Genomic DNA, 21,438 nt, shown 5'->3' on the forward strand with positions numbered 1-21,438 from the left:
TCTGAGGCACCAGAAGCGTTGGCCAGTCCAAATTTCTCTCATTTGAATCCTTTCAGGCCAGGGGAGCTGGGGGAAGGAGGAACCAAGGACCAAGTGACCTTGCTGAGTCATGGCTGAGCTGGTATTGGAATCACCCTCTTGGGGGCTTGGCAGTAACAAAGTAAACCTTTCACTAGAAAGAAAGGAGCCACCTCCATTAAACGACCAGCTGGGTAACTCTACAGAGTTGACCCAATTTACAGATGAGGAAGCTGAAGTCCAGAGGCCTGAGGGTTAGCACAGCTCCTGCAGGTCCCTGAGTAGCCCTCTACCACTCGGCCTCACTCCCCACTCCTTCCTCCCAAGCGTTGCTCTCTATCCAGTTGGAGAGCTGATGTCCAGGAGCAAACCTTTGTCTGGATTTTAAATTTCTTGGCCGTGGTCATAGGGATCACACTTTCAAAATGGTGTCCAGAAGGGCTCTTCCCTTCCAGGGCCATGTCCACAGGGCTTTCTTGGCTTCTTGGGACTCAGTGGGTCTTTAAGATGTGTGCACGGCTCTGGGTACATGGGGCAGGGGACAGTGACAGGTCCTGTCCTCAGGAAGCCTCCTGTTTAACATTTTGATAGTGTGTTCCAGAGAGCACTAGTCCATCAGAAAGTTAAATAGAAATGACACAGAGTGATTCTGTGGCTAAGTACATTTAAGGCATTGTTACAATTTAGTAGGTTTCTGACTCTAGGACTTTTCAGAGCCGTAAGTGCTGATGTGCACTATGACTGTGTTAGAGAGGAACACAGTACAGTGTGCACCAAGTCCACGTGCTTTTACTTCAGAGTGTTTCCAGAGACCAGGGTCCTATAGGGTTACTATGAGTTGGAATTGACTCGGCAGCAATGGGTTTAGGGTTCTTTGAAACACACCTTGGGGATGCAGCGCTAGCTATGACTAGACAACAGCACCACCTTTCTTTCCCACCTCCCCCGCCTTCCTGGCCTCAGGGCCCCTCTGAGCCCCTGGAGCAGCCGGGCTGCCAGCCCTGGGCAGTTCGGGGTTCACAGCCTTCCTTTCCAGCCGAGGCCCCTGCTGTTTCTTTCCACACTGTGGGGGTCATGTGCACATGGGGCAGTGTTGACTCTGTACTTTTTGCCTCCCCAGTTTTGGCAAGGAGCTTTGCCAGGCCAAGCCGGAACGTCCCATGAGTGAGTATGGCCTGATTGGTGCTGCCACTTGCTCCCTGAACTGAACTTGAACCCATGAACTCATGAAATTGAGCGTGGCCCCCTGGGTGGGACAGGGCCATAGTCTGGGGTCAGCCTTTAAGGATAGCCTTGAGCTTGGAGATCAGGATTTCCTGCTCTTAGGCATCAGTTGGTGTGGCCTGGGATGTGGACACACTGGGGCACATTTGCCTGAACTCCAGTTTGTCCAGGGCCAGCACTTAGGACTCAAAGGGAAGGAGGCTAGGAAGCAGCCTGCTGGGGTGCAGGGCTGGTCTGGGAGGGAGGGACGGAGAGGTGGGTTTCCACAATAGACATGCTGCTCCCTGAGGGAGTTAGGCAGGGAGGGAGCGGTTGGCCAAAGCCCAGCAAGGTCACTGATGGCCAGACCCCCCCAGGCCTGTCACAAGGGGAACACCAGACCCTGCTGGAAGCTCCGGGGCTGCAGTGTACCCACGGTTCATACCTCCTCTCTCCTGTCTCCTGCAGTGTGAAACCTTTCTCTCAACAAACCTACACTGTCCAGCCTCCGCTGCCTCTACCAGGTAGGTCAGCTGGGCATGGCTCCCTCCCACATCCGCACCCCCCACAGCAGAGACCCCTCCTCTATTTATTTATTGTGCTTTAAGTGAAAGTTTACAGTTAAGTTAGTTTCTCATATAAAAATTTACACATACATTGTTATGTGACCCTAGTTGCTCTCCCTATAATGTGGTAGCACACTGCTCCTTTCCACCCTTTATTTCCCTTGTTCATTCAACCAGCTCCTGTCCCTTTCTGCCTTCTCATCATGCCTCCGGACAGCAGCTGCCCATTTAGTATCATGTATCTACTTGAGCTAAGAAGCATATTCTTCACAAGTATCATTTTATGTCTTATAGTCTAGTCTAATCTTTGCCAGAAGAGTTGGCTTCAGGAATGGTCTCAGTTCTGGGTTAACAGAGGGTCTGGGGACCATGTCTTCTGGAGTCCCTCCAGTATCAGTCAGACCTTTCAGTCTGATCTTTTTACTGGAATTTGAGTTTTGCACTGCACTTTTCTCCTGTTCTGTCAGGGACTCTCTATTGTGTTCCCTGTCAGGGCAGTCACTGATGGTAGTCGGGCACCATCTAGTTTTTCTGGTCTCAGGCTGATGGAGTCTCTGGTTTATGTGTCCCTTTCTGAGTGACCCCTCCTCTAGATACTTCCCAGTCATGTGCTCAGACCATACCCCCGCTCTCTTGGCTCTACCATATCCCTCGCCCCAGCATGCACATCAAACCTATGGAGAGTCCCTTTGTCCCCTTGTGTGCCTTGAATCCTGCCCCCCTCCCCAGCTTGGGCACAGGGTTCGCAGGGGCACACATAGTTCAAAGGGCTGTGGCTGTGTCCTGGGTGGCTGCCCCACGTGTGCCTCTGTACACCTAAGGTGCACTCCCTCTTGGTGACACTATAACCTTCTCCTTCAAAATGGTAAGTCCAAGGACAGCCCAGATTTTCAGCTTAGAGCCACTCACTAGCAAAAGGAACCCTCCTGGGACGAGGCCTGGGGCATTATTGGGACAGATGAGCAGAGCTCTGGCAAAGGCAGGGAGGTTCAGGGAGCTGTGCTAGCCACAAGAGCCATCTACTCTCACTGCCCAGGGAACCCAGCTGTACTCTGGCCTCTTCCTTATGGGGGTCCCTCAGCACCCTCCACTCTGGAAGGCAATACAGAGCCCTCTCCCTTCACCACTTTTCCTGGCCTGGGGGATGACTACCTGCATATGTTCTGGCACCTAGCCACTTTGGACTTTTCCTCCTCTGAGAACAGCCCTGCTAGCCTCCTGGATTCCTGACTGCTGATTCCTCTCATCCCACATTGAAACAGCACCAAGCCTTGTCCAGTCTACCCACTCTTTGTCTCTCTTGTCCACTCTGACGCAGTCTTAATTCAAGCCCTCATTCTTGCCTGGATAACTGCAGCCACCTCTTAACTGGCTCCCTGACTCCAGCCTTATCTCCTGTCATTACCCTATAATTCACCAACATGAACTTTTTAAAATATCGACCTCACCATGTGGTTTCTAGGCTAAAAATCCTTTAATGGCTCCTTGGTGTCTTCAGATAAAATCTAAACTCCACAGAGGATATGGTTCTTCATGTTCACCTCAGCTTTCTCTAGTCTCCTTTCGATCCTTCTATTCCCCCACTCCCTACGTGCCTAGTTAGTGGTGCAGCCATTGCTCCCTCCAGCAAGGCTTCTCTAAACTGCCCCCCACCTATGTTAGGTGCCCTGTTTGCCCACCCAAGGACCCTGTGTATACCTCCGTCTAGCACTTGACACTCTGTGTGGTCATTACCTGTTGTGTGTTGGGGTACTGTCTCTAGGTCTTTGTGTATCATGTGGTGCCTGATACACAGCAGTTCTTAGTAAGCACTGGTTAAACAAATGAAAGAATGATTCAACTGGTATGCGTTTGTTGTTCATTGCTGTTGAGTCGATTCTGACTCATGGTGGGGGTAGAACTGTGCTGCATAAGGTTATCAAGGATGTGACCTTTTGGAAGGAGATCAGGCCTTTTTTCCAGGGCGCCTCTGTTGAGTTCAAACCGCCAACCTTTCAGCTGGTAGTCAAGCTCTTAATTAACCATTTGCGCCACTCGGCCGCTCTGATATGCATTGAGCACCAGCTAATGTGTCCAGCTAATGTGTCCAGCATGTCCTCTACCCACCTCTGTGACTGTTCCTCCTCGGTTTCCTTTGTTCACATATACCTCAGTTCCCTGCCTCAGCACGTGGTGTCACCATTCACCAGCCTTATGCACTGGAAAACTGGGTGTCCTCTTTAGCGTTCTCACTGGTCTCACCTCTAGTCACTCACAAAGTTCCGGGGGTTTACTCCAGCCATAGCTCTCCCGTCCATCCCCTCCTCCTTACTCCACTGCCTGCTTTAGTTCAGGCCTCCTTCATTTTGCCACTTGAAAAACTGCAAGGTTCTTGCTTCTGACCTCCCCCCACCACTGCCCAGTCCTTTCTCCACACTGGGGTAGGATCTTTTGAAAACGTAAATTTGACCGTTTCACTGCCCTACTTGAAATCCTTCAGTAGCTGCCCTGAACTCTCAGGATAAAATTCATACTTCTTAGCTTAGCACTCATAGCCTCTCTCTTTAGCCTCATTTCCTGCAACTGGCACAAGCCTGCCCTTCGCCCCGGTTCTGTCAAACGGTGAGTGTCCAGACTCATTGAGCTGTTCCACAGCCTCATAATTTTGCCTCTGCTGCTTCCTCTGCTCAGAATGCCCTTTCCCTGTCTTCACCTAGTGACCTCTTGCTTGAACTTCATCATTTCTTCCAGGCATCACCTTCTTTGGAAAACCTTTCCTGACCACCTGCCAGGTGAACTAGGTACCCCTCTTCTGTGCTGAGTGCATATCTTACCAGTTTTTATCACATCCACAGATTCATTCATTGTTGTTGTTAGTTTCTATCGAGTTGACCCCATGTATGCTGAGTAGAACTGCCCCATAGGGTTTTCAGGGCTGTGACCTTTTGGAAGCAGATCGCCAGGCCTGTCTTCCATGGCGCCTCTAGGTAGGTTCGAACCGCCAGCCTTTCAGCTAGCACTTAACTGTTTGCACCACCCAGGGACCCACCATTCATTTATAAACCAATCTTTATTGAGTGCCTATTCAGGCCAGGCGCTGTTTTAGGTGCTGGGGATATAGCAGTGAACAAAACAGGAACTTGCTACTTTCACGGGGCTTACATCATGTTGTAGTAATTGATTTATCTGGTCATCTCCCTGATTGGACCAGAAACTCCTTGAGGGCAAGAACCTAATGGTACCTGCTCTGGAAGCCCTCTCAGTCCAGCAGGCACCCCAAGCCTCTGAGTGCACAAGAGTTGTATCAGGCTAACCCCACTCCTCCAGCTGCTCCAGGACGCTCCAGCCAGTGCCTCACACTCGCTGCCACCATCACTGCTGGGAGGGCCATCTAGGGGCGACAGGAGATCCCCCAGCCAGCATGGGCTCTCACTGGTGGGCCCTGGGGTCCTTGCAGAGGGTATCAGCAGGGGCTCTGTGGGCGGGCTTTCATGTACCTCTCCCGTGTGCAGGGTTCGAGTCTCCTGCAGGTTCTGCCCCCTCGCCCTCGGCACCCCCCGCACCTCCGTGGCAGGGCCGCAGCGTCGCTAGCTCCAAGCTCTGGATGTTGGAGTTCTCTGCCTTCCTGGAGCAGCAGCAAGACCCTGACACGGTAGGTTTTGGCCTTGCCTGGCTGGCTCTCCCAACCTCTCCTCACTCCTGGTGGCTTCTCCTTCTCTGCATCCCTTTTCTGCCTGCCTCTGGCTCTTCTCCTCTCTGCTTTTGGGCTTAATTTAGGTTCCCTGGTCCTTTCCAGTCAAGATTCCCTTGACCCTTTTCTCTTTTTTTCCTTTCCTCCCTCCACCTCCCTCCTTCCTTCCTCACTCCACCGCTCCTACCCTCTGTTCCTTGCCCTGTATATTCCTCCCATTCCAGTGCCCTCCCAACAGTTGGTTTCTTTTCCTCGTCCCAGTTCTCTCAGGCAGTCTTCCTTTCCTTGTCCCACCCTTTTCCTCTGCCTCCCAGTCCTGCATCCTATGTTCCATGTTCTTTCCTCCCAAGCCAACCAATGCTTAGTCCACAGTCCCTCCTATCCCAGCCCCACCCCCAAGCTGTTCCATCCCTTCCCCTGGCTCTGAGGAGCAGACAGGAAGCTGAGAAGCTTCCTGTGTCTGATCCACATCCGATGGGACGCCAGCAGGGAGCAGCAGCCCCCCACCCTACCCCATCCCCTTCAGCTCAGTGTCCTAGGTGACCAGCGTCACCTGCAAAAGTCAGCATCACCTGGAGTAGGCCAGGCTGACAGGATATCAGAGTAGGGGGAACTTCACAGACCATCTTTCTCTGAGGTTTTCCAACTTATTTTTAGCTGAGGAACAAATTCTTACTCAGGAGCTCAGTGTGTAAAACAAAAGGAACTACTGTTTCTTTGGTTATAACAAGGTGCCTGTGACCCCTTCATGCTCCCTGTCTCCAGGGGTGGAGCATAATTTGAAAACACCTTATCTAGGTCGGTGGTCTTAAATCACAGATGAGCAAATGGAGGCCAAAAGATATAAAATGACTTGTTTGAGGTCATAAAGATATATAAATAATAACTGTGATTTATTAAGCACCTAGTAGGTTCCAGGCACCGTGCTAGATGCCTTACACCTATTAACTTTTTTACATTCAGTCCTTTTACTGTATTCATCATACCAGTGAGGAAATTGAGGCTTAGAGAGGTACTGCGTTACTTGCTCCAGGTCACATGGCAGATGAAGGCTGGAGCTGGGATTTGAGCCCTGGTTTGTTGTGTCTGTCTGTCTGCTGTTTCCACCTCTCCCTCAGATCCACTGTTCTCTCCACAGTACAACAAGCACCTGTTTGTGCACATTGGCCAGTCAAGCCCAAGCTACAATGACCCCTACCTCGAAGCCGTGGACATCCGCCAGATCTATGACAAATTCCCAGAGAAAAAGGGTGGACTCAAGGAGCTCTTTGAGCGGGGACCCTCCAATGCCTTTTTTCTCGTGAAGTTCTGGGTAAGCCCTGTGATAAACTATCCCTTCCTACTCCCAGTGCATCCTGATAAACCAAAACCCACTGCCGTTGAGTCGATTCCGACTCATAGCGACCCTATATTAGTGAAGAGAAAAGAGCAAGAGTGGGTATAAGGTGCCATTTCTGTGGTGGAAACTTGGGGAGGGTAGGACCAGTGAGGAGAAGGGGAGGAGCAAGGACAAAATTGTCATCCAGTGGTGGAAACTGGGCAGCGTTACCAAAGAGCTGGGCTGATAGAATGAGGCCTCTTTCTTCTAGGTGGCAGTGGCAGCCAAGCCTTGCAGGGAGTCAAGCCTTAAGGGGGCTGTAGTACCGGAAAGTGGCTGACAGGAGACACTGAGGGGATAGGCAAAAAGCCAACATGGACTCCCAGTCACCTCAGTCTTTACAGGAATGGCAAGTCTTGTATTGGTTTTCAGGCCAGGAGCAGGGTAGCTTGTCCTCAAAAGCTCGTTTCCAAGGAATGTTGGGCTAGATTGGGTTTAGGAAGGGGAAGTGCGGGGTTAGGCTGGATTGCCCAGCTGACCCTGCTTCTAGGGCCAGTCCACCCCAAAAGAAACCCCCACCCAACTTCTGAAATGGCTCAGTCCCTAGACCTGGCCTCTGCTGCACTTCTAGCTCACCCTTGGTTGGGTACGTGCTGTTTGTGTAGAGCACCCTCCATTAGGAATGTCTCTTTAAGACCAGGAAGCATAGTCTCTGCTCCGGCCTGTTTAGGGGGCACAGTACACACAGACAAGGGATGCAGGGAGGAGAGCCAAAAAAACCAAACCCACTGCCGTTGAGTCGATTTCTACTCATAGCAGGGAGGAGAGGCAGGTGCAAAGTAAGCCAGCAGTGAGGAAGCACAGGCAATCCTGGCTCTGAGATGGGAGCCTTGAATACTCTCAGTGCACTGACCCCAGGACTCAGGAGGCTCCACCCACATTCCTTCCAGTTCTGTCCACACCCCCGGGAGACAGCCTCTCAAAAGAGTGTATCCTTTTAATGCTCTTGCTCAGAGGTTCCTATCCTTTATTTGGTTCCAGGCTACTTTGATAATCTGAAAGCTTTACTCTTCTTAGAAAGATGCACATTCACACAAAGGTTTATAAATAATTCCAGATGGTTTACAGGCTAGGAACTCTTGGCTCTTAATGCCCAGGAACTCCTAGCATAGCTCTCAGCTACAGTTAACCCCATAGGTCTGGGTATCTCCTTTTGACAGAAGAGGAAAGAGCTGGAAAGGAGACCCAGGGCTGGTAATCTTTGAGATGCTGCTTTTGCAGTGTGCAGGTCAGCTTGTTCTATGAGTCAGAATGGGCAGGATCTATTAGGCAGAGATGGGGAGACGATATTACAGCCTGCGGGGGTGTGTGAATCATAAAGATGTAAGGAAATGTGCTCCCGAAAGGAAAGTAGTGAGTATAGAGTGTATAAGGAGCCTTGGTGACCCAGTGATTAAGTGCTCAGCTGTACACTGAAAGGTCGGTGGTTTGAATCCACCAGCCTCTCTAGCCTCTCTGTAGGAGAAAGATGTGGCAATCTGCTTTCACAAAGATTTACAGCCTTGGAAACCCTATGGGACAGTTCTACTCTGTCCTATAGGGTCACTATGAGTCGAAATGGACTCCATGGCAACAAGTTTAAGAGGGAATAATAGAAAACAAAACTGGAAGTGTGAGTTAGAGTTAGATCCTGTTAAGTCTAGATCCTACAAAAGTTTGGATTTTTAAAAATTTTTTTCTTTTTTCCCCCAGTATTGTGTACTATCTTACCCTTCACCAGAGTTACCACTTATCTATTGTCTATATAGTGTTTTTCCATCTCCACCCCTCCCCTCCCTAGTAACCATCAAAGATTGTTTCTTTTTGTGTGTAAACCTTTTCATGCATTTTTATTGAATTGGTCTCATACAATATTTGTCCTTTTGTGATTGACTTGTTTCACCCAGCATAACGCCCTCCAGATTCATCCATGTTGTGAGATGCTTCGCAGATTCATCGTTGTTCTTTATCATTGCATAGTACTCCATTGTGTGTATGTACCACGGTTTGTTTATCCATTCATCTGTTAATGGGCATCTAGGTTGTTTCCATTTTTTTTCTATTGTGAACAGTACTGCAGTGAACATGGGTGTACATCTGTCTATTCGCATGATGGCTCTTATTTCTCTAGAGTATATTCCTAGACGTGGGATTGCTGGATCATATGGTATTTCTAGCTTTCTCAGGAAGCGCCATATTGTTTTCCAGAATGGTTGTACCATCTTGCATTCCCACCAGCAGCGCATAAGAGTTCCAGTCTCCCCACAGCCTCTCAAACATTTGTTATTTTCTGTTTTTTAGATTCGTGCCAGTAATGCAGGAGTGAGACGGTATCTCAGTGTGGTTTTGATTTGCATTTTACTAATGGCTCGTGATTGAGAGCATTTCCTCATGTGTCTGTTAGCCACTTAAATGTCTTCTTTGGTGAAGGGTCTGTTCATTTCCTTTGTCTATTTTTTAATTGGATTATTTGTCTTTTTGTTGTAGAGGTGTTGGATTTTCCTGTAGATTTTAGAGATTAGACCTTTGTCAGATTTGTCATAGCCAAAAAATTTTTCCCAGTCTGTAGGTTCTCTTGTTAGTGTTTTGGTGAAGTCTTTTGATGAGCCTAAGTGTTTAATTTTTAGGAGATTCCAGTTATCTAGCTTATCTTCTGGAGTTTGTGTTGCTGTGGTTTGTATCCTGTTAATGCCATGTATTAGAGCCTCTAGTGCTGATCCTATTTTTTCTTTGATCTTTATAGTTTTTGGTTTTATATTTGGGTCTTTGATCCATTTTGAATTAGTTTTTGTGTATGGTGCAAGGTATGGGTCCTGTTTCATTTTTTTGCAGGTGAACATCCAGTTTTGTCAGCACCATTTGTTAAAAAGATTATCTTCCCAATTTGATGGATTTGGGGCCCTTGTCAGGGATCCGGTGACCATAGGTGGATAGATTTACATCTGGGTTCTCGACTCTGTTCCATTGATCAATGTATCTGTCGTTGTACCAGTACAAGGCTGTTTTGACCACCGTAGCTGTATAGTAAGTTCTGAGGTCAGGTAGTACAAGTCTTCCTACTTTATTTCTCTTCTTCAGTAGTGCTGTACTTATCTGGGGCCTCTTCCCTTTCCATATAAAGTTAATGATTAGTTTTTCCATCTCTTTAAAGAATGCTCTCGGTATTTGATCCAGATTGCATTGTATTTTGTAGATTCCTTTGGGTAGAATTGTCATTTTCACAATGTTGAATCTACCTATCTGTAAGCATGATAAGTTTTTCCATTTATGTAGATCTCTTTTGGTTTCTTGCAGTAGAGCTTTATAGTTTTCTTTGTATAGTTCTTTTACATCCCTGGTTAGATCTATTCCTAAGTATTTTTTTTTTTAGGGGCTATAAATGGTACTGTTTTCCTGATTTCCTTTTTGTCGTTCTCTTTATTGGTGTATAGGAATGCAACTGATTTTTATATGTTTATCTTATCTCCTGCTGCTCTTTGGAATCTTTCTACTAGTTCCAGTAGTTTTCTTGTGGAGTCTTTTGAGTTTTCTATACATAATATCATATGATCTGCAAATAGGGACAATTTTACCTCTTCATTACCAATTTGGATGTCCTTTATATCTTTTTCTTGCCTTATTGCTCTAGCTAGGACTTCCAGCACAATGTTAAATAAGAGTGGTGATAAAGGGCATCCTTGTCTTGTTTCTGTTCTCTAGGGGAATGTTTTCAGCCTTTTCTCCATTAAGAATGATGTTGGCTGTTGGTTTTGTATAGATGCCCTCTATTATGTTGAGGAATTTCCCTTCTATATCTATATTATTGAGAATTTTTATCCGGAATGGGTGTCGGACTTTGTCAAATGCCCAAAAGTTTGGATTTTAATCTATGTTGGGGTAAAAAATAGGTAATGAGTTTCTTGTACTTTATCTTATTTTTAAAGCAAATACATGTTCATAGTTATTAATGAGTATAAGAGGCTTTTAATGAAAGGCATCAGATTCTTGTTCCACTTCTCTTCATGCTCCAGTCTGGATTCCCAGCAGTCACTTGCAAATTTTAGTTGTCTGGTGGTGTAGTGGTTAAGAGCTATGGGTGCTAACCAGAAAGGTCGGTAGTTTGAATACACCAGGCACTCCTTGGAAACTCTGTGGAACAGCCGTACTCTGTCCTATAGGGTTGCTATGAGTCGGAATTCACTCAATGGCAACGGTTTTTATTCTGGGTTTTAACTCTTTTTTTTTTTTTTTAATTTTTATTGTGCTTTAAGTGAAAGTTTAGAAATCAAATCAGTCTCTCATATAAAAACTTGTATATACCATGCTACATACTCCCAATACTCTCCCCCAAGGAGACAGCCTGCTCCCTCCCTCCACTCTCTCTTCTCGTGTCCATTTCGCCAACTTCTAACCCCCTCTACCCTCTCATCTCCGCTCCAGGCAGGAGGTACCAACATAGTCTCAAGTGTCCACGTGATCCAAGAAGCTCACTCCTCACCAGCATCCCTCTCCAACCCATTGTCCAGTCCAATCCATGTCTGAAGAGTTGTCTTTGGGAATGGTTCCTGTCCTGGGCCAACAGAAGGTCTGGGGGCCATGACCACCGGGGTCCTTCTAGTCTCAGTCAGACCATTAAGTCTGGTCTTTTTTGAGAATTTGGGGTCTGCATCCCACTGCTTTCCTGCTCCCTCAGGGGTTCTCTGTTGTGTTCCCTGTTAGGGCAGTCATCGGTTACAGCTGGGCACCGTCTAGTTCTTCTGGTGTCAGGATGATGTAGTCTCTGGTTCATGTGGCCCTTTCTGTCTCTTGGGCTCATAATCACCTTGTGTCCTTGGTGTTCTTCATTCTCCTTTGATCCGGGTGGGTTGAGACCAATTGATACATTTTAGATGGCTGCTTGCTAGTGTTTAAGACTCTTCAAAGTGGGATGCAGAATGTTTTCTTAATAGATTTTATTATGCCAATTGACTTAGATGTACCCTGAAACCATGGTCCCCAAAGCCCTGCCCCTCCTATGCTGGCCTTTGAAGCATTCAGTTTATTCAGGAAACTTCTTTGCTTTTGGTTTAGTCCAGTTGTGCTGACCTCCCCTGTATTGTGTGTTGTCTTTCTCTTCACCTAAAGTAGTTCTTATCTACTATCTAATTAGTGAATACCCTTCTCCCATCCTCCCTCCCTCCCCCCTCTCTTAACCACAAAAGAATGTTTTCTTCTCAGTTTAAACTATTTCTCAAGTTCTTATAATAGTGGTCTTATACAATATTTGTCCTTTTGCAGCTGACTAATTTCACTCAGCATAGTGCCTTCCAGATTGCTCCATGTTATGAAATGTTTCTCAGATTCCTCACTGTTCTTTATCGATGCACAGTATTCCGTTGTGTGAATATACTATAACTTATTTATCCAGTCATCCATTGATGGGCACCTTGGTTGCTTACATCTTTTTGCTATTGTAAACAGTGCTGCAGTAAACATGGGTGTGCGTATATCTGTTCGTGTAAAGGCTCTTATTTCTCTAGGATATATTCTGAGGAGTGGGATTGCTGGATCATATGGTAGTTCTATTTCTAGCTTTTTAAGGAAGCGCCAAATCGATTTCCAAAGTGGCTGTACCATTTGACATTCCCACCAGCAGTGTATAAGTATTCCAAACTCTCCACAGCCTCTCTGACATTTATTATTTTGTGTTTTTTGGATTAATGCCAGCCTTGTTGGAGCAAGATGAAATCTTATTGTAGTTTTGATTTGCATTTCTCTAAGGCTAATGATTGTGAACATTTCCTCATGTATCTGTTAGCTACTTAAATGTCTTCTTTAGTGAAGTGTCTATTCATATCTTTTGCCCATTTTTTAATTGGGTTGTCTTTTTGTAGTTGAGTTTTTGCCATATCATGTAGGTTTTAGAGATCAGGTGGTGATCAGAAATGTCATAGCTGAAAATTTTTTCCCAGTCTGTAGGTAGTCTTCTTACTCTTTTGGTGAAGTCTTTGGATGAGCATAGGTGTGTGATTTTTAGGAGCTCCCAGTTATCTAGTTTTTCTTCTGCATTATTAATAATGTTTTGTATACGGTTTATGTCATGTATTAGGGCTCATAACCTTGTCCCTATTTTTTCTTCCATGATCTTTATCATTTTAGATTTTATATTTAGGTCTTTGATCCATTTTGAGCTCATTTTTGTGCATGGAGTGAGGTATGGGTCTTGTTTCATTTTTTGCAGATGGATATCCAGTTATGCCAGCACCATTTGTTAAAAAGACTGTCTTTTCCCCCATTTAACTGTTTTGGGGCCTTTGTCAAATATCAACTGCTCACATGTGGATGGATTTATGTCTGGATTCTCAATTCTGTTCCACTGGTCTGTGTATCTGTTGTTGTACTAGTACCAGGCTGTTTTGACTACTGTGGCGGTATAATGGGTTCTAAAAGCAGGTAAAGTAAGGCCTCCCACTTTGTTCTTCTTTTTCAGTAATGCCTTATTTATCTGGGGCCTCTTTCCTTTCTGTATAAAGTTGGTGATTTGTTTCTCCATTTCATTAAAGAATATTGTTGGGATTTGGATCGGACTTGCATTAAATGTATAGATCGCTTTTGGTAGAATAGACATTTTTATAATGTTAAGTTTTCCTATCAATGACCAAGGTATGTTTTTTTACTTACGTAAGTCTCTTTTGGTTTCTTACAGAAGTGTTCTGTAGTTTTCTTTGTATAAGTCTTTTACATCTCTGGTAAGATTTATTCCCAAGTATTTTATCTTCTTGGTGGCTACTGTAAATGGCATTGATTTGGTGATTTCCTCTTTGATGTTCATTTTGTTGGTATAGAGGAATTCAGCTGATTTTTGTATGTTTATCTTGTATCCAAATATTCTGCTGAACTCTTCTATTAGTTTCAGTAGTTTTCTTGAGGATTCTTTAGGGTTTTCTGTGTATAAGATCATGTCATCTGCAAATACTTTTACTTCTTCCTTGCCAATCTGGATGCCCTTTATTTCTTTATCTAGCCTAATTGCTCTGGCTAGGACCTCCAACACTATGTTGAATAAGAGCAGTGATAAAGGGCATCCTTGTCTGGTTCCCGATTTCAATGGGAATGCTTTCAGGCTCTCTCCATTTAGGGTGATGTTGGCTGTTGGCTTTGTATAAATGCCCTTTATTATGTTGAGGAATTTTCCTTCTATGCCTATTTTGCTGAGAGTTTTTATCATGAATGGGTGTTGAACTTTGTCAAATGCCTTTTCTGCATCAATTGATAAAATAATGTGATACTTGTCTTTTGTTTTATTTATGTGGTAGATTACATTAATTGTTTTTCTAATGTTGAACTATCCCTGCATACCTGGTATGAATCCCACTTGGTCATGGTGAATTATTTTTTTGATATGTTGTTGAATTCTATCGGCTAGAATTTTGTTGAGGATTTTTGAATCTATGTTCATGAGGGATATAGGTCTATAATTTTCTTTTCTTGTGGTGTCTTTATCTGCTTTTGGTATCAGGGATATGGTGGCTTCATAGAGTGAGTTTGGGAGTATTCCGTCCTTTTCTATGCTCTGAAATACCTTTAGTAGTAGTGGTGTTAACTCTTATCTGAAAGTTTGGTAGAACTCTGCAGTGAAGCCGTCTGGACCAGGGCTTTTTTTTTGTTGGGAGTTTTTTGATTACCTTTTCAATCTCTTCTTTTGTTATGGGTCTATTTAGTTGTTCTGCCTGTGTTTGTGTTAGCTTAGGTAGGATAGTGTGTTTCTAGGAATACATTCATTTCTTCTAGGTTTTCAAATTTGTTAGAGTACAATTTTTCATAGTAATCTGATATGATTCTTTTAATTTCAGTTGGGTCTGTTGTAATATCGCCCATCTCATTTCTTATTTGGGTTATTTGCTTCCTCTCCTGTTTTTCTTTTGTCAGTTTGGCCAGTGGTTTATCAATTTTTTTCAGTTTTTCAAAGAACCAGCTTTTGGTCTTGTTAATTCTTTCAGTTGTTTTTCTGTTTTCTATTTCATTTAGTTCAACTCTAATTTTTATTATTTCTTTTCTTCTTGTGGCTGTGGGTTTCTTTTGTTGGTCTCTTTCATTTTGTTCAAGTTGTAGGGATAATTCTTTGATTCTGGCCCTTTCTTCTTTTTGTATGTGTGCATTATTGTTATAAATTGGCCTCTGATCACTGCTTTTGCTGCGTCCCAAAGGATCTTATAGGAAGTGTTTTCATTCTCATTGGATTCTATGCATGTCTTTATTCCATCCTTAATTTCCTCTATAATCCAGTCTTTTTTGAGCAGGGTATTGTTCAGTTTCCAAGAGTTTGATTTCTTTTCCCTGCTTTTTCTGTTGTTGATTTCTACTTTTATGGCCTTATGGTCAGAGAAGATGCTTTGTAATATTTCAGTGTTTTGGATTCTGCTAAGGCTTACTTTATGACCTAATATGTTCTCTATTCTAGAAATGTTCCATGTGCACTAGAAAAGAAGGTATACTTGGTTGCTGTTGGGTGGAGTGTTCTGTATATGTCTATGAGGTCAGGTTGGTTGATTGTGGCATTTAGATCTTCCGTGTCTTCATTGTGCTTTCTGGATGTCCTGTCCTTCACCGAAAGTGGTGTGTTGAAGTCTCCTACTATTATTGTGGAGCTATCTCACTTTTCAATGCTGAGTTTGTTTTATGTATCTTGCAGCCCTGTCACTGTGTGTGTAAATATTTAATATGGTTGTATCTTCTTGGTATATTGTCCTTTTTATCATTATATAGTGTCCTTCCTTATCCTTTATGATGGATTTAACTTTAAATCTCTTTTGTCAGAAATTAATATTGCCACTCCTGCTCTTTTTTTGATTGTTGTTTGCTTGATATATTTTTTTCCATCCTTTGAGTTTTAGTTTGTTTGTGTCTCTGAGTCTAAGGTGTGTCTCTTTTAGGCAACATATAGTCGGATCTTGTTTTTTAATCCATTCTGCCACTCTCTCTTTATTGGTGCATTTAGCCCATTTACATTCAGGGTAATTATGGATAGGTGTGAATTTAGTGCTATCATTTTGATGTCTTTTTTTGTGTGTTGACAGCTTTTTCCCACTTGATTTTATGTGCTGAGTAGATTTCCTTTATATATTGTACTCTCCTCATATTTGTTGTTGTTGATTTTGTTTCTGCTGAGTTTCTATCTTTTTCTTGTATTTTATTTTGATGAGTAGGATAGTTTGTCTCCTTTGTGGCTACGTTATTATATACCCCTATTTTTCTAAATTTAAACCTAACTGTTATTTCTTTGTATTGTTGTATCTTCCTCTCCATATGGAAGGTGTATGATTACATTTCTTAGTCCCTCTTTATTATTTTAATGTTGTCTTCTTTTATATAATAACATCGCTGTTACCCTGTTTTGAGCTTTTTTTTTTTTTTAATCTTGCTTTGTTTTTTTGGATTTCCCTGTTTGGGTTGACTTCTGGTTGCTCTGCCCAGTGTTTTACTCTGGGGTTGATACCTAATATTATTGATTTTCTAACCAAAGAACCTCTTTTAGTATTTTTTGTAGTTTTGGTTTGCTTTTTACGAATCCCCTCAACTTGTGTTTATCTGGAAATGTCTTAATTTCACCTTCATATTTAAGAGACAGTTTTGCTGGATATATGATTCTCGGCAAGCAATTTTTTCCCTCCAGTTTTTTAAATATGTCATCCCATTGCCTTCTTGCCTGCATGGTTTCTGCTGAGTACTCCGAGCTTATTCTTACTGGCTCTCCTTTGGAGGTGACTTTTTCTTTATCCCTCGCTGCTCTTATAATTCTCTCTTTACCTTTGGTTTTGGCAAGTTTGAGTATAATATGTCTTGGTGACTTTCTTTTAAGATCTACCTTATGTGGAGTTCAATGAGCATTTTGGATAGATATCTTCTCATTTTCTGTTACCCCTCCCTGTTCTGGTACTCCAATCACTCGTAGGTTATTTCTCTTGATAGAATCCCACATGATTCTTAAGGTTTCTTTATTTTTTTTAATTCTTTTATCTGATTTTTCTTCAAATATGATAGTGCCAAGTGTTTTGTCTTTGAGTTCAGAAATTCTAGCTTCTTCTTGCTCAATTCTGCTCCTCTGACTTTCTATTGAGTTGTCTACTTCTGTAATTTTATTGTTAATCTTCTGAATTTCTGATTGCTGTCTGTCTATGGATTTTTCCAGCTTATTAAACTTTTCATTATGTTCCTGAATAATCTTTCCAGTTTCTTCAATTGCTTTATCTTTGTGTTCCTTGGCTTGTTCTGTGTATTGCCTCATTTCCTTCCTGATGTCTTGAAGGGTCCTGTATATTAAACTTTTGTATTCTGCATATAGTAATTCCAGGAGTGCACTTTCATCTAGAAGATCCCTGGATTCTTTGTTTTGAGAGCCTGTTGAGGTGATCATGGTCTGTTTCTTTGTGTGACTTGATATTGACTGTTGTCTCCCAGACACCTATAAGTTATTGTATTAGTTTATCCTTGCTTACTGTGTCATAGCTGCTTGCTTTGTTTTGTTTTGGTATACCCAAATGGGTTTCTTGAGTGAACTAGCTTGATTATTTTCGGCTTTGGAGCTCTGACGTCCTGTCCCCAGGTGGCGAGAGCTGTCATCAGGTATATCAGTCTAGGAGTCCACTCAGTTTTCTTATATGAATTCAGCTCAGGTTTCCAGGTAGCTGATCATCAAGTGTGTGGTAGAGGCTCTGTCCTACAGTCTTAGAGGGGCAGGGGTGATTGGCATATATACCGGTATCTGATTGCAGCAGGGGATCACACTCTGAACAAGGCAGGGGGCTGAGAACCAACCCCCGAGTGTCTCTGAGGAAAGCGCGTCCCTATTCCCTAGAGCGTGCAGGTGGGTGGGTTCTGCAGATGGACCATGGGCACCCAAAGTTTTTGGTTGTAAGGACTGGGAGGTACCAGTTATCCTTGGACCCCTGTCGCTGGTGGCTGGGTGACCTGAGTGGAGGTACCAGTTCTTAGGTCCCTGATGTGGGTAGGTGAGGACCTTCTTTAATAGGCAAATCAACGTCAAACATCAAACACCCACCTCTCCACCACACAGCTGAAATGGTTGGAGTCTGCCAACAAGGGCCTATTCTCCCAAAATAGGCCCACACAGGTCCATGCAGAAGGGAAAGGTGTTCAAAATCCATGGACCGTTTATGCCTGGACAGGAGCCGCTTCTGTCCTGAGGTCCCCTGGTTAATGGAGCTAGCAAATTATCTTTTCCCCCAATTGCAAATTTTTTCCTTCCCCAAGGCTGGGAGGATGGCTGTAGGTACTCAACAGTGCCTATCTCAGGCCCAGAGAATTCAGCTGCTGAAGCTGGCTTGGGGGGTGGGGGGCAGTGAAATATACACAAGTACTTAGCTTTTGCCGAGAGTGCTGTTTTTCCCTGGTTTTGGAGGTGTGAGTGGGCTGTGTGGCTGGCTGCTTCTCCCTGAGGAAACTGCGGCCGAACACTGGTACCAGCCCGCTGCTCTGGGAATGGTGCCTGAGGGCTGCCCACGATTCAGGTCCAGTAACTCCTCTCCACTTCTAAACCGTCTCTTCCTCCCCCCGTCCCTCAGTTCATTTTCTAAGCTTGCCTTTGAAGCTCAGAGTTCCCAGCTTGTCACAAATATACTCGTTTCACTTGTTTCTTCGGGTCTTTGTTGTAAAGAGGGCTTGCCGGGAGCATTTGTCTATTCCACCATCTTGGCTCTGCCTTCAGATTTTACATCTTTATTCTAAATAATATGCTTGTATTGCTACATCTTGGTATCACATTAACACATTATACATTTATTCCATTGTGGTAGAAAAAATTTGACTGTTATACCGCTTCTCCCCATATCTTTCCAGTATAATCGTATCACAATATATTATATGATTTACTAAGAGCAATACAATGTTTAAATTATTTGACAATGTAGATCGGCCACCTGAGAGCCGAGAAGTTTACTATGATTACAATTCATTTCTTGGACAGCTTGTTTTTTTTTTCCTACAAATAAGTGGCTTTTCACTTGCATACTTTTAAATATCCTTAAAATTTTATAAATTGCTCCATCAGAGCCATCATATATTTTTCTCCAGTTCATAATTTGTTTTTCCCCAAATTTTCAAGCATAACAGATCATTTATCAATTCCCCCTTCCTCCTGGAGATCTTCCTCTGGAGGTCTCCGTTCTCTTGCTCCAATTTGAACTGATTATTCTCTGGGCCTGCTCTACAGTGGCCATCCTGACACTTCCTTTTACTGCTCTTTTACGTTGAACCTGAGTCCCTGGGTGGTGCAGTTATCGTGCTCAACTGCTAACTGAAAGGTTAGAGGTTCGACTTCACTCAGAGGTGTCTTGAAAGAAAGGCCTAGCAGTCTACTTCCGAAAAATCAGCCACCGAAAATTGTGGGGAGCACAGTTCTACTCTGGCACACATGGGTCTCCTGAGTTGGCATTGATTGGGCAGCGACTGGTATATATTCAGTCCTGTTTCCTAGATCTCATGCTTCTGTATTTATTGGTTTACTCCTCATTTTGCTTGAGCAGAGTCTCCAGTGTAAGGAAAGGTGCATGGTATGTGTCTTAGTTATCTGGTGCCGCTATAACATAAATATGATAAGCGGGTGGCTTTTTTTTTTTTTTTTTTTAACAAACAGAAGTTTATGCTCTCACAGTTGAGGTTAGAAGTCAGAATTCAGGGTACTGGCTCTAGGGAAAGGCTTTTTCTCTTTGTCAGCCCTGGGGGAAGGTCTTTGTTCCTTAGTTCCCTGGCAGTCTTCATGTGACATGCCAAGTATCTTCCCTCATCTCTGCTTGCTTACTTGCTTGTTTAATCTTTTTTGTATCTCAGAAGAGGTTGACACACCCTACGCTAATAGTATCTCATTAACATAACAAAGAAAACACATTCCCGAATGGGATTATAACCACAGGTATAAAACCCATTGCCTTCAAGTGGATTCCAACTCATAATGACCTGACCGAATAGAACTGTCAAAGTGCCCCATAGGATTTCCAAGGCTGGTTGCATAGTGGTTAAGAGCTCAGCGGCTAACCAAAAGGTGGGCAGTTCGAATCCACCAGCCGCTCCTTGGAAACTCTATGGGACAGTTCTACTCAGTCCTATAGGGTCGCTATGAGTCGGAATTGACTTGACTGCAATGGGTTAATCTTTACAGAAGCAGACTGCCACATCTTTCTTCAATTTCACATTGATGAGCTTTGGGGTATGTTTTTTTGCTTCACATTTTTGAGCCAGGCACTTACTAGGCACTTTTAATGAGGAGATTAGAGTCTTTCAATTATGGAAACTTTACTTGTTTTATTTCTTTGATAACTTCTTTCTCTCGTGTTTTCAAGCTTCATCTCTGTTGTAGCATGAATCAGTAATTGAATCTTTTTTAAATTTTTTATTTTGTTTTATTGTGGTGGAATGAATATATATGTGTTTGTGTATAAGTTTGCCATTTCAACCACTCGTATGTGTACAATTCACTGTCATTAAGTCACCATGTTTTGCAACCATCACCACTATCCATTTCCAAATATTGACATTACTTTTCATAGAAATTCCGTACCCCTTAAGCAATAACTTCCTATTCCCCTCTCCTACTCGCCCCTGGTAACCACTAATAAATTTTGGTCTCTATGTACTTGCCTATTCTAGATATTTCATATAAATGAGATCACACAGTACTTGTCCTTTTGTATCTGACTTATTTCATTCAGTATAATGTTTTCAAGGTTCATCCATGTTGTAGCATGTATCAGGACGTCATTTGTCTTTGTTGTTGTTAGTTGCCTTTGAGTTGATTCTGATGTTACAGAGTAGAGCTGTTCCATAGGGCTTTCTTGACTGTAATCTTAACAGAAGCAGATTGCCAGGCCTTTTTGTCTGCAGTACTGCTGGGTGGGTTCAAACCACCAACCTTTAGGTTAGCAGTCCAGCACAGACCGTTTGCACCACCTGGGGACCTTCATTTCTCTTTATGACTGAGTCATATTCCATTGTATATATATACCACAGTTTGTTTATTCATTCATCTGTGAACAGATGTTTGAGTTTTTACTTTTTGGCTATTATGAATAAAGCTGCTATGAATATTCGTATACACATTTTACCATGAGCATGTGTTTTCATTCCTCTTGGATCCATACTTTGGAGTAAAATTGCTATGTCACATAATAACTGCATTTAACTTTCTGAGTATCTGTCAAACTGTCTTTCAGAATTACTGTACCATTTTACATTCCCACCAGCAGTGTCTGAGAGTCCCGGTTTCACCACATTCTTGTCAATACCTGTTATTGTCTATCTTTTTGATTATAGCCATCCTAGTGGGTGTGAAGTGGTATCTCGTTATGATTTTGATTTGCCTTTTTTTTCATAACTAATGATGAACATGTTCTCATGTGCTTATGGCTATTTTGTGTCTTCTTTGAAGAAATGGCCATTCAAGTCCCTTGCCTATTTATTTTTAGTTGAGTTATTTGGTTTTTGTAATTAATCAGTTATAAGAGATTTTTATATAATCTAGATACAAGTCCCATATCAGATATATGGTTTGTAAATATTTTCTCCCGTTCTGTGGGTTGTCTTTTCGCATTCTTGTTAGTGTCCTTTGAAGCACAAAATATTTTGATTTTGATGATGTCCAGTTTATCTCTTTT

At 43.3% G+C, this 21,438-nt stretch overlaps 1 protein-coding gene across 1 annotated transcript in view; it reads left to right on the top strand.

Annotated features, from left to right (window-relative positions):
* The window catches only part of TEAD4 (TEA domain transcription factor 4), a 67,379-nt gene that overhangs the window by 34,813 nt on the left and 11,128 nt on the right, over positions 1-21,438 (top strand). Inside the window, exons 5-8 of the mRNA XM_049882194.1 lie at positions 1,139-1,182; positions 1,690-1,745; positions 5,279-5,418; positions 6,596-6,769. Coding sequence (XP_049738151.1) covers positions 1,139-1,182; positions 1,690-1,745; positions 5,279-5,418; positions 6,596-6,769 — 414 coding nt within the window. The remainder of the gene's footprint in view (positions 1-1,138; positions 1,183-1,689; positions 1,746-5,278; positions 5,419-6,595; positions 6,770-21,438) is intronic.

This window comes from Elephas maximus, chromosome 4 (assembly GCF_024166365.1).
Source record: "Elephas maximus indicus isolate mEleMax1 chromosome 4, mEleMax1 primary haplotype, whole genome shotgun sequence".
Lineage (NCBI taxonomy): Eukaryota > Metazoa > Chordata > Mammalia > Proboscidea > Elephantidae > Elephas > Elephas maximus.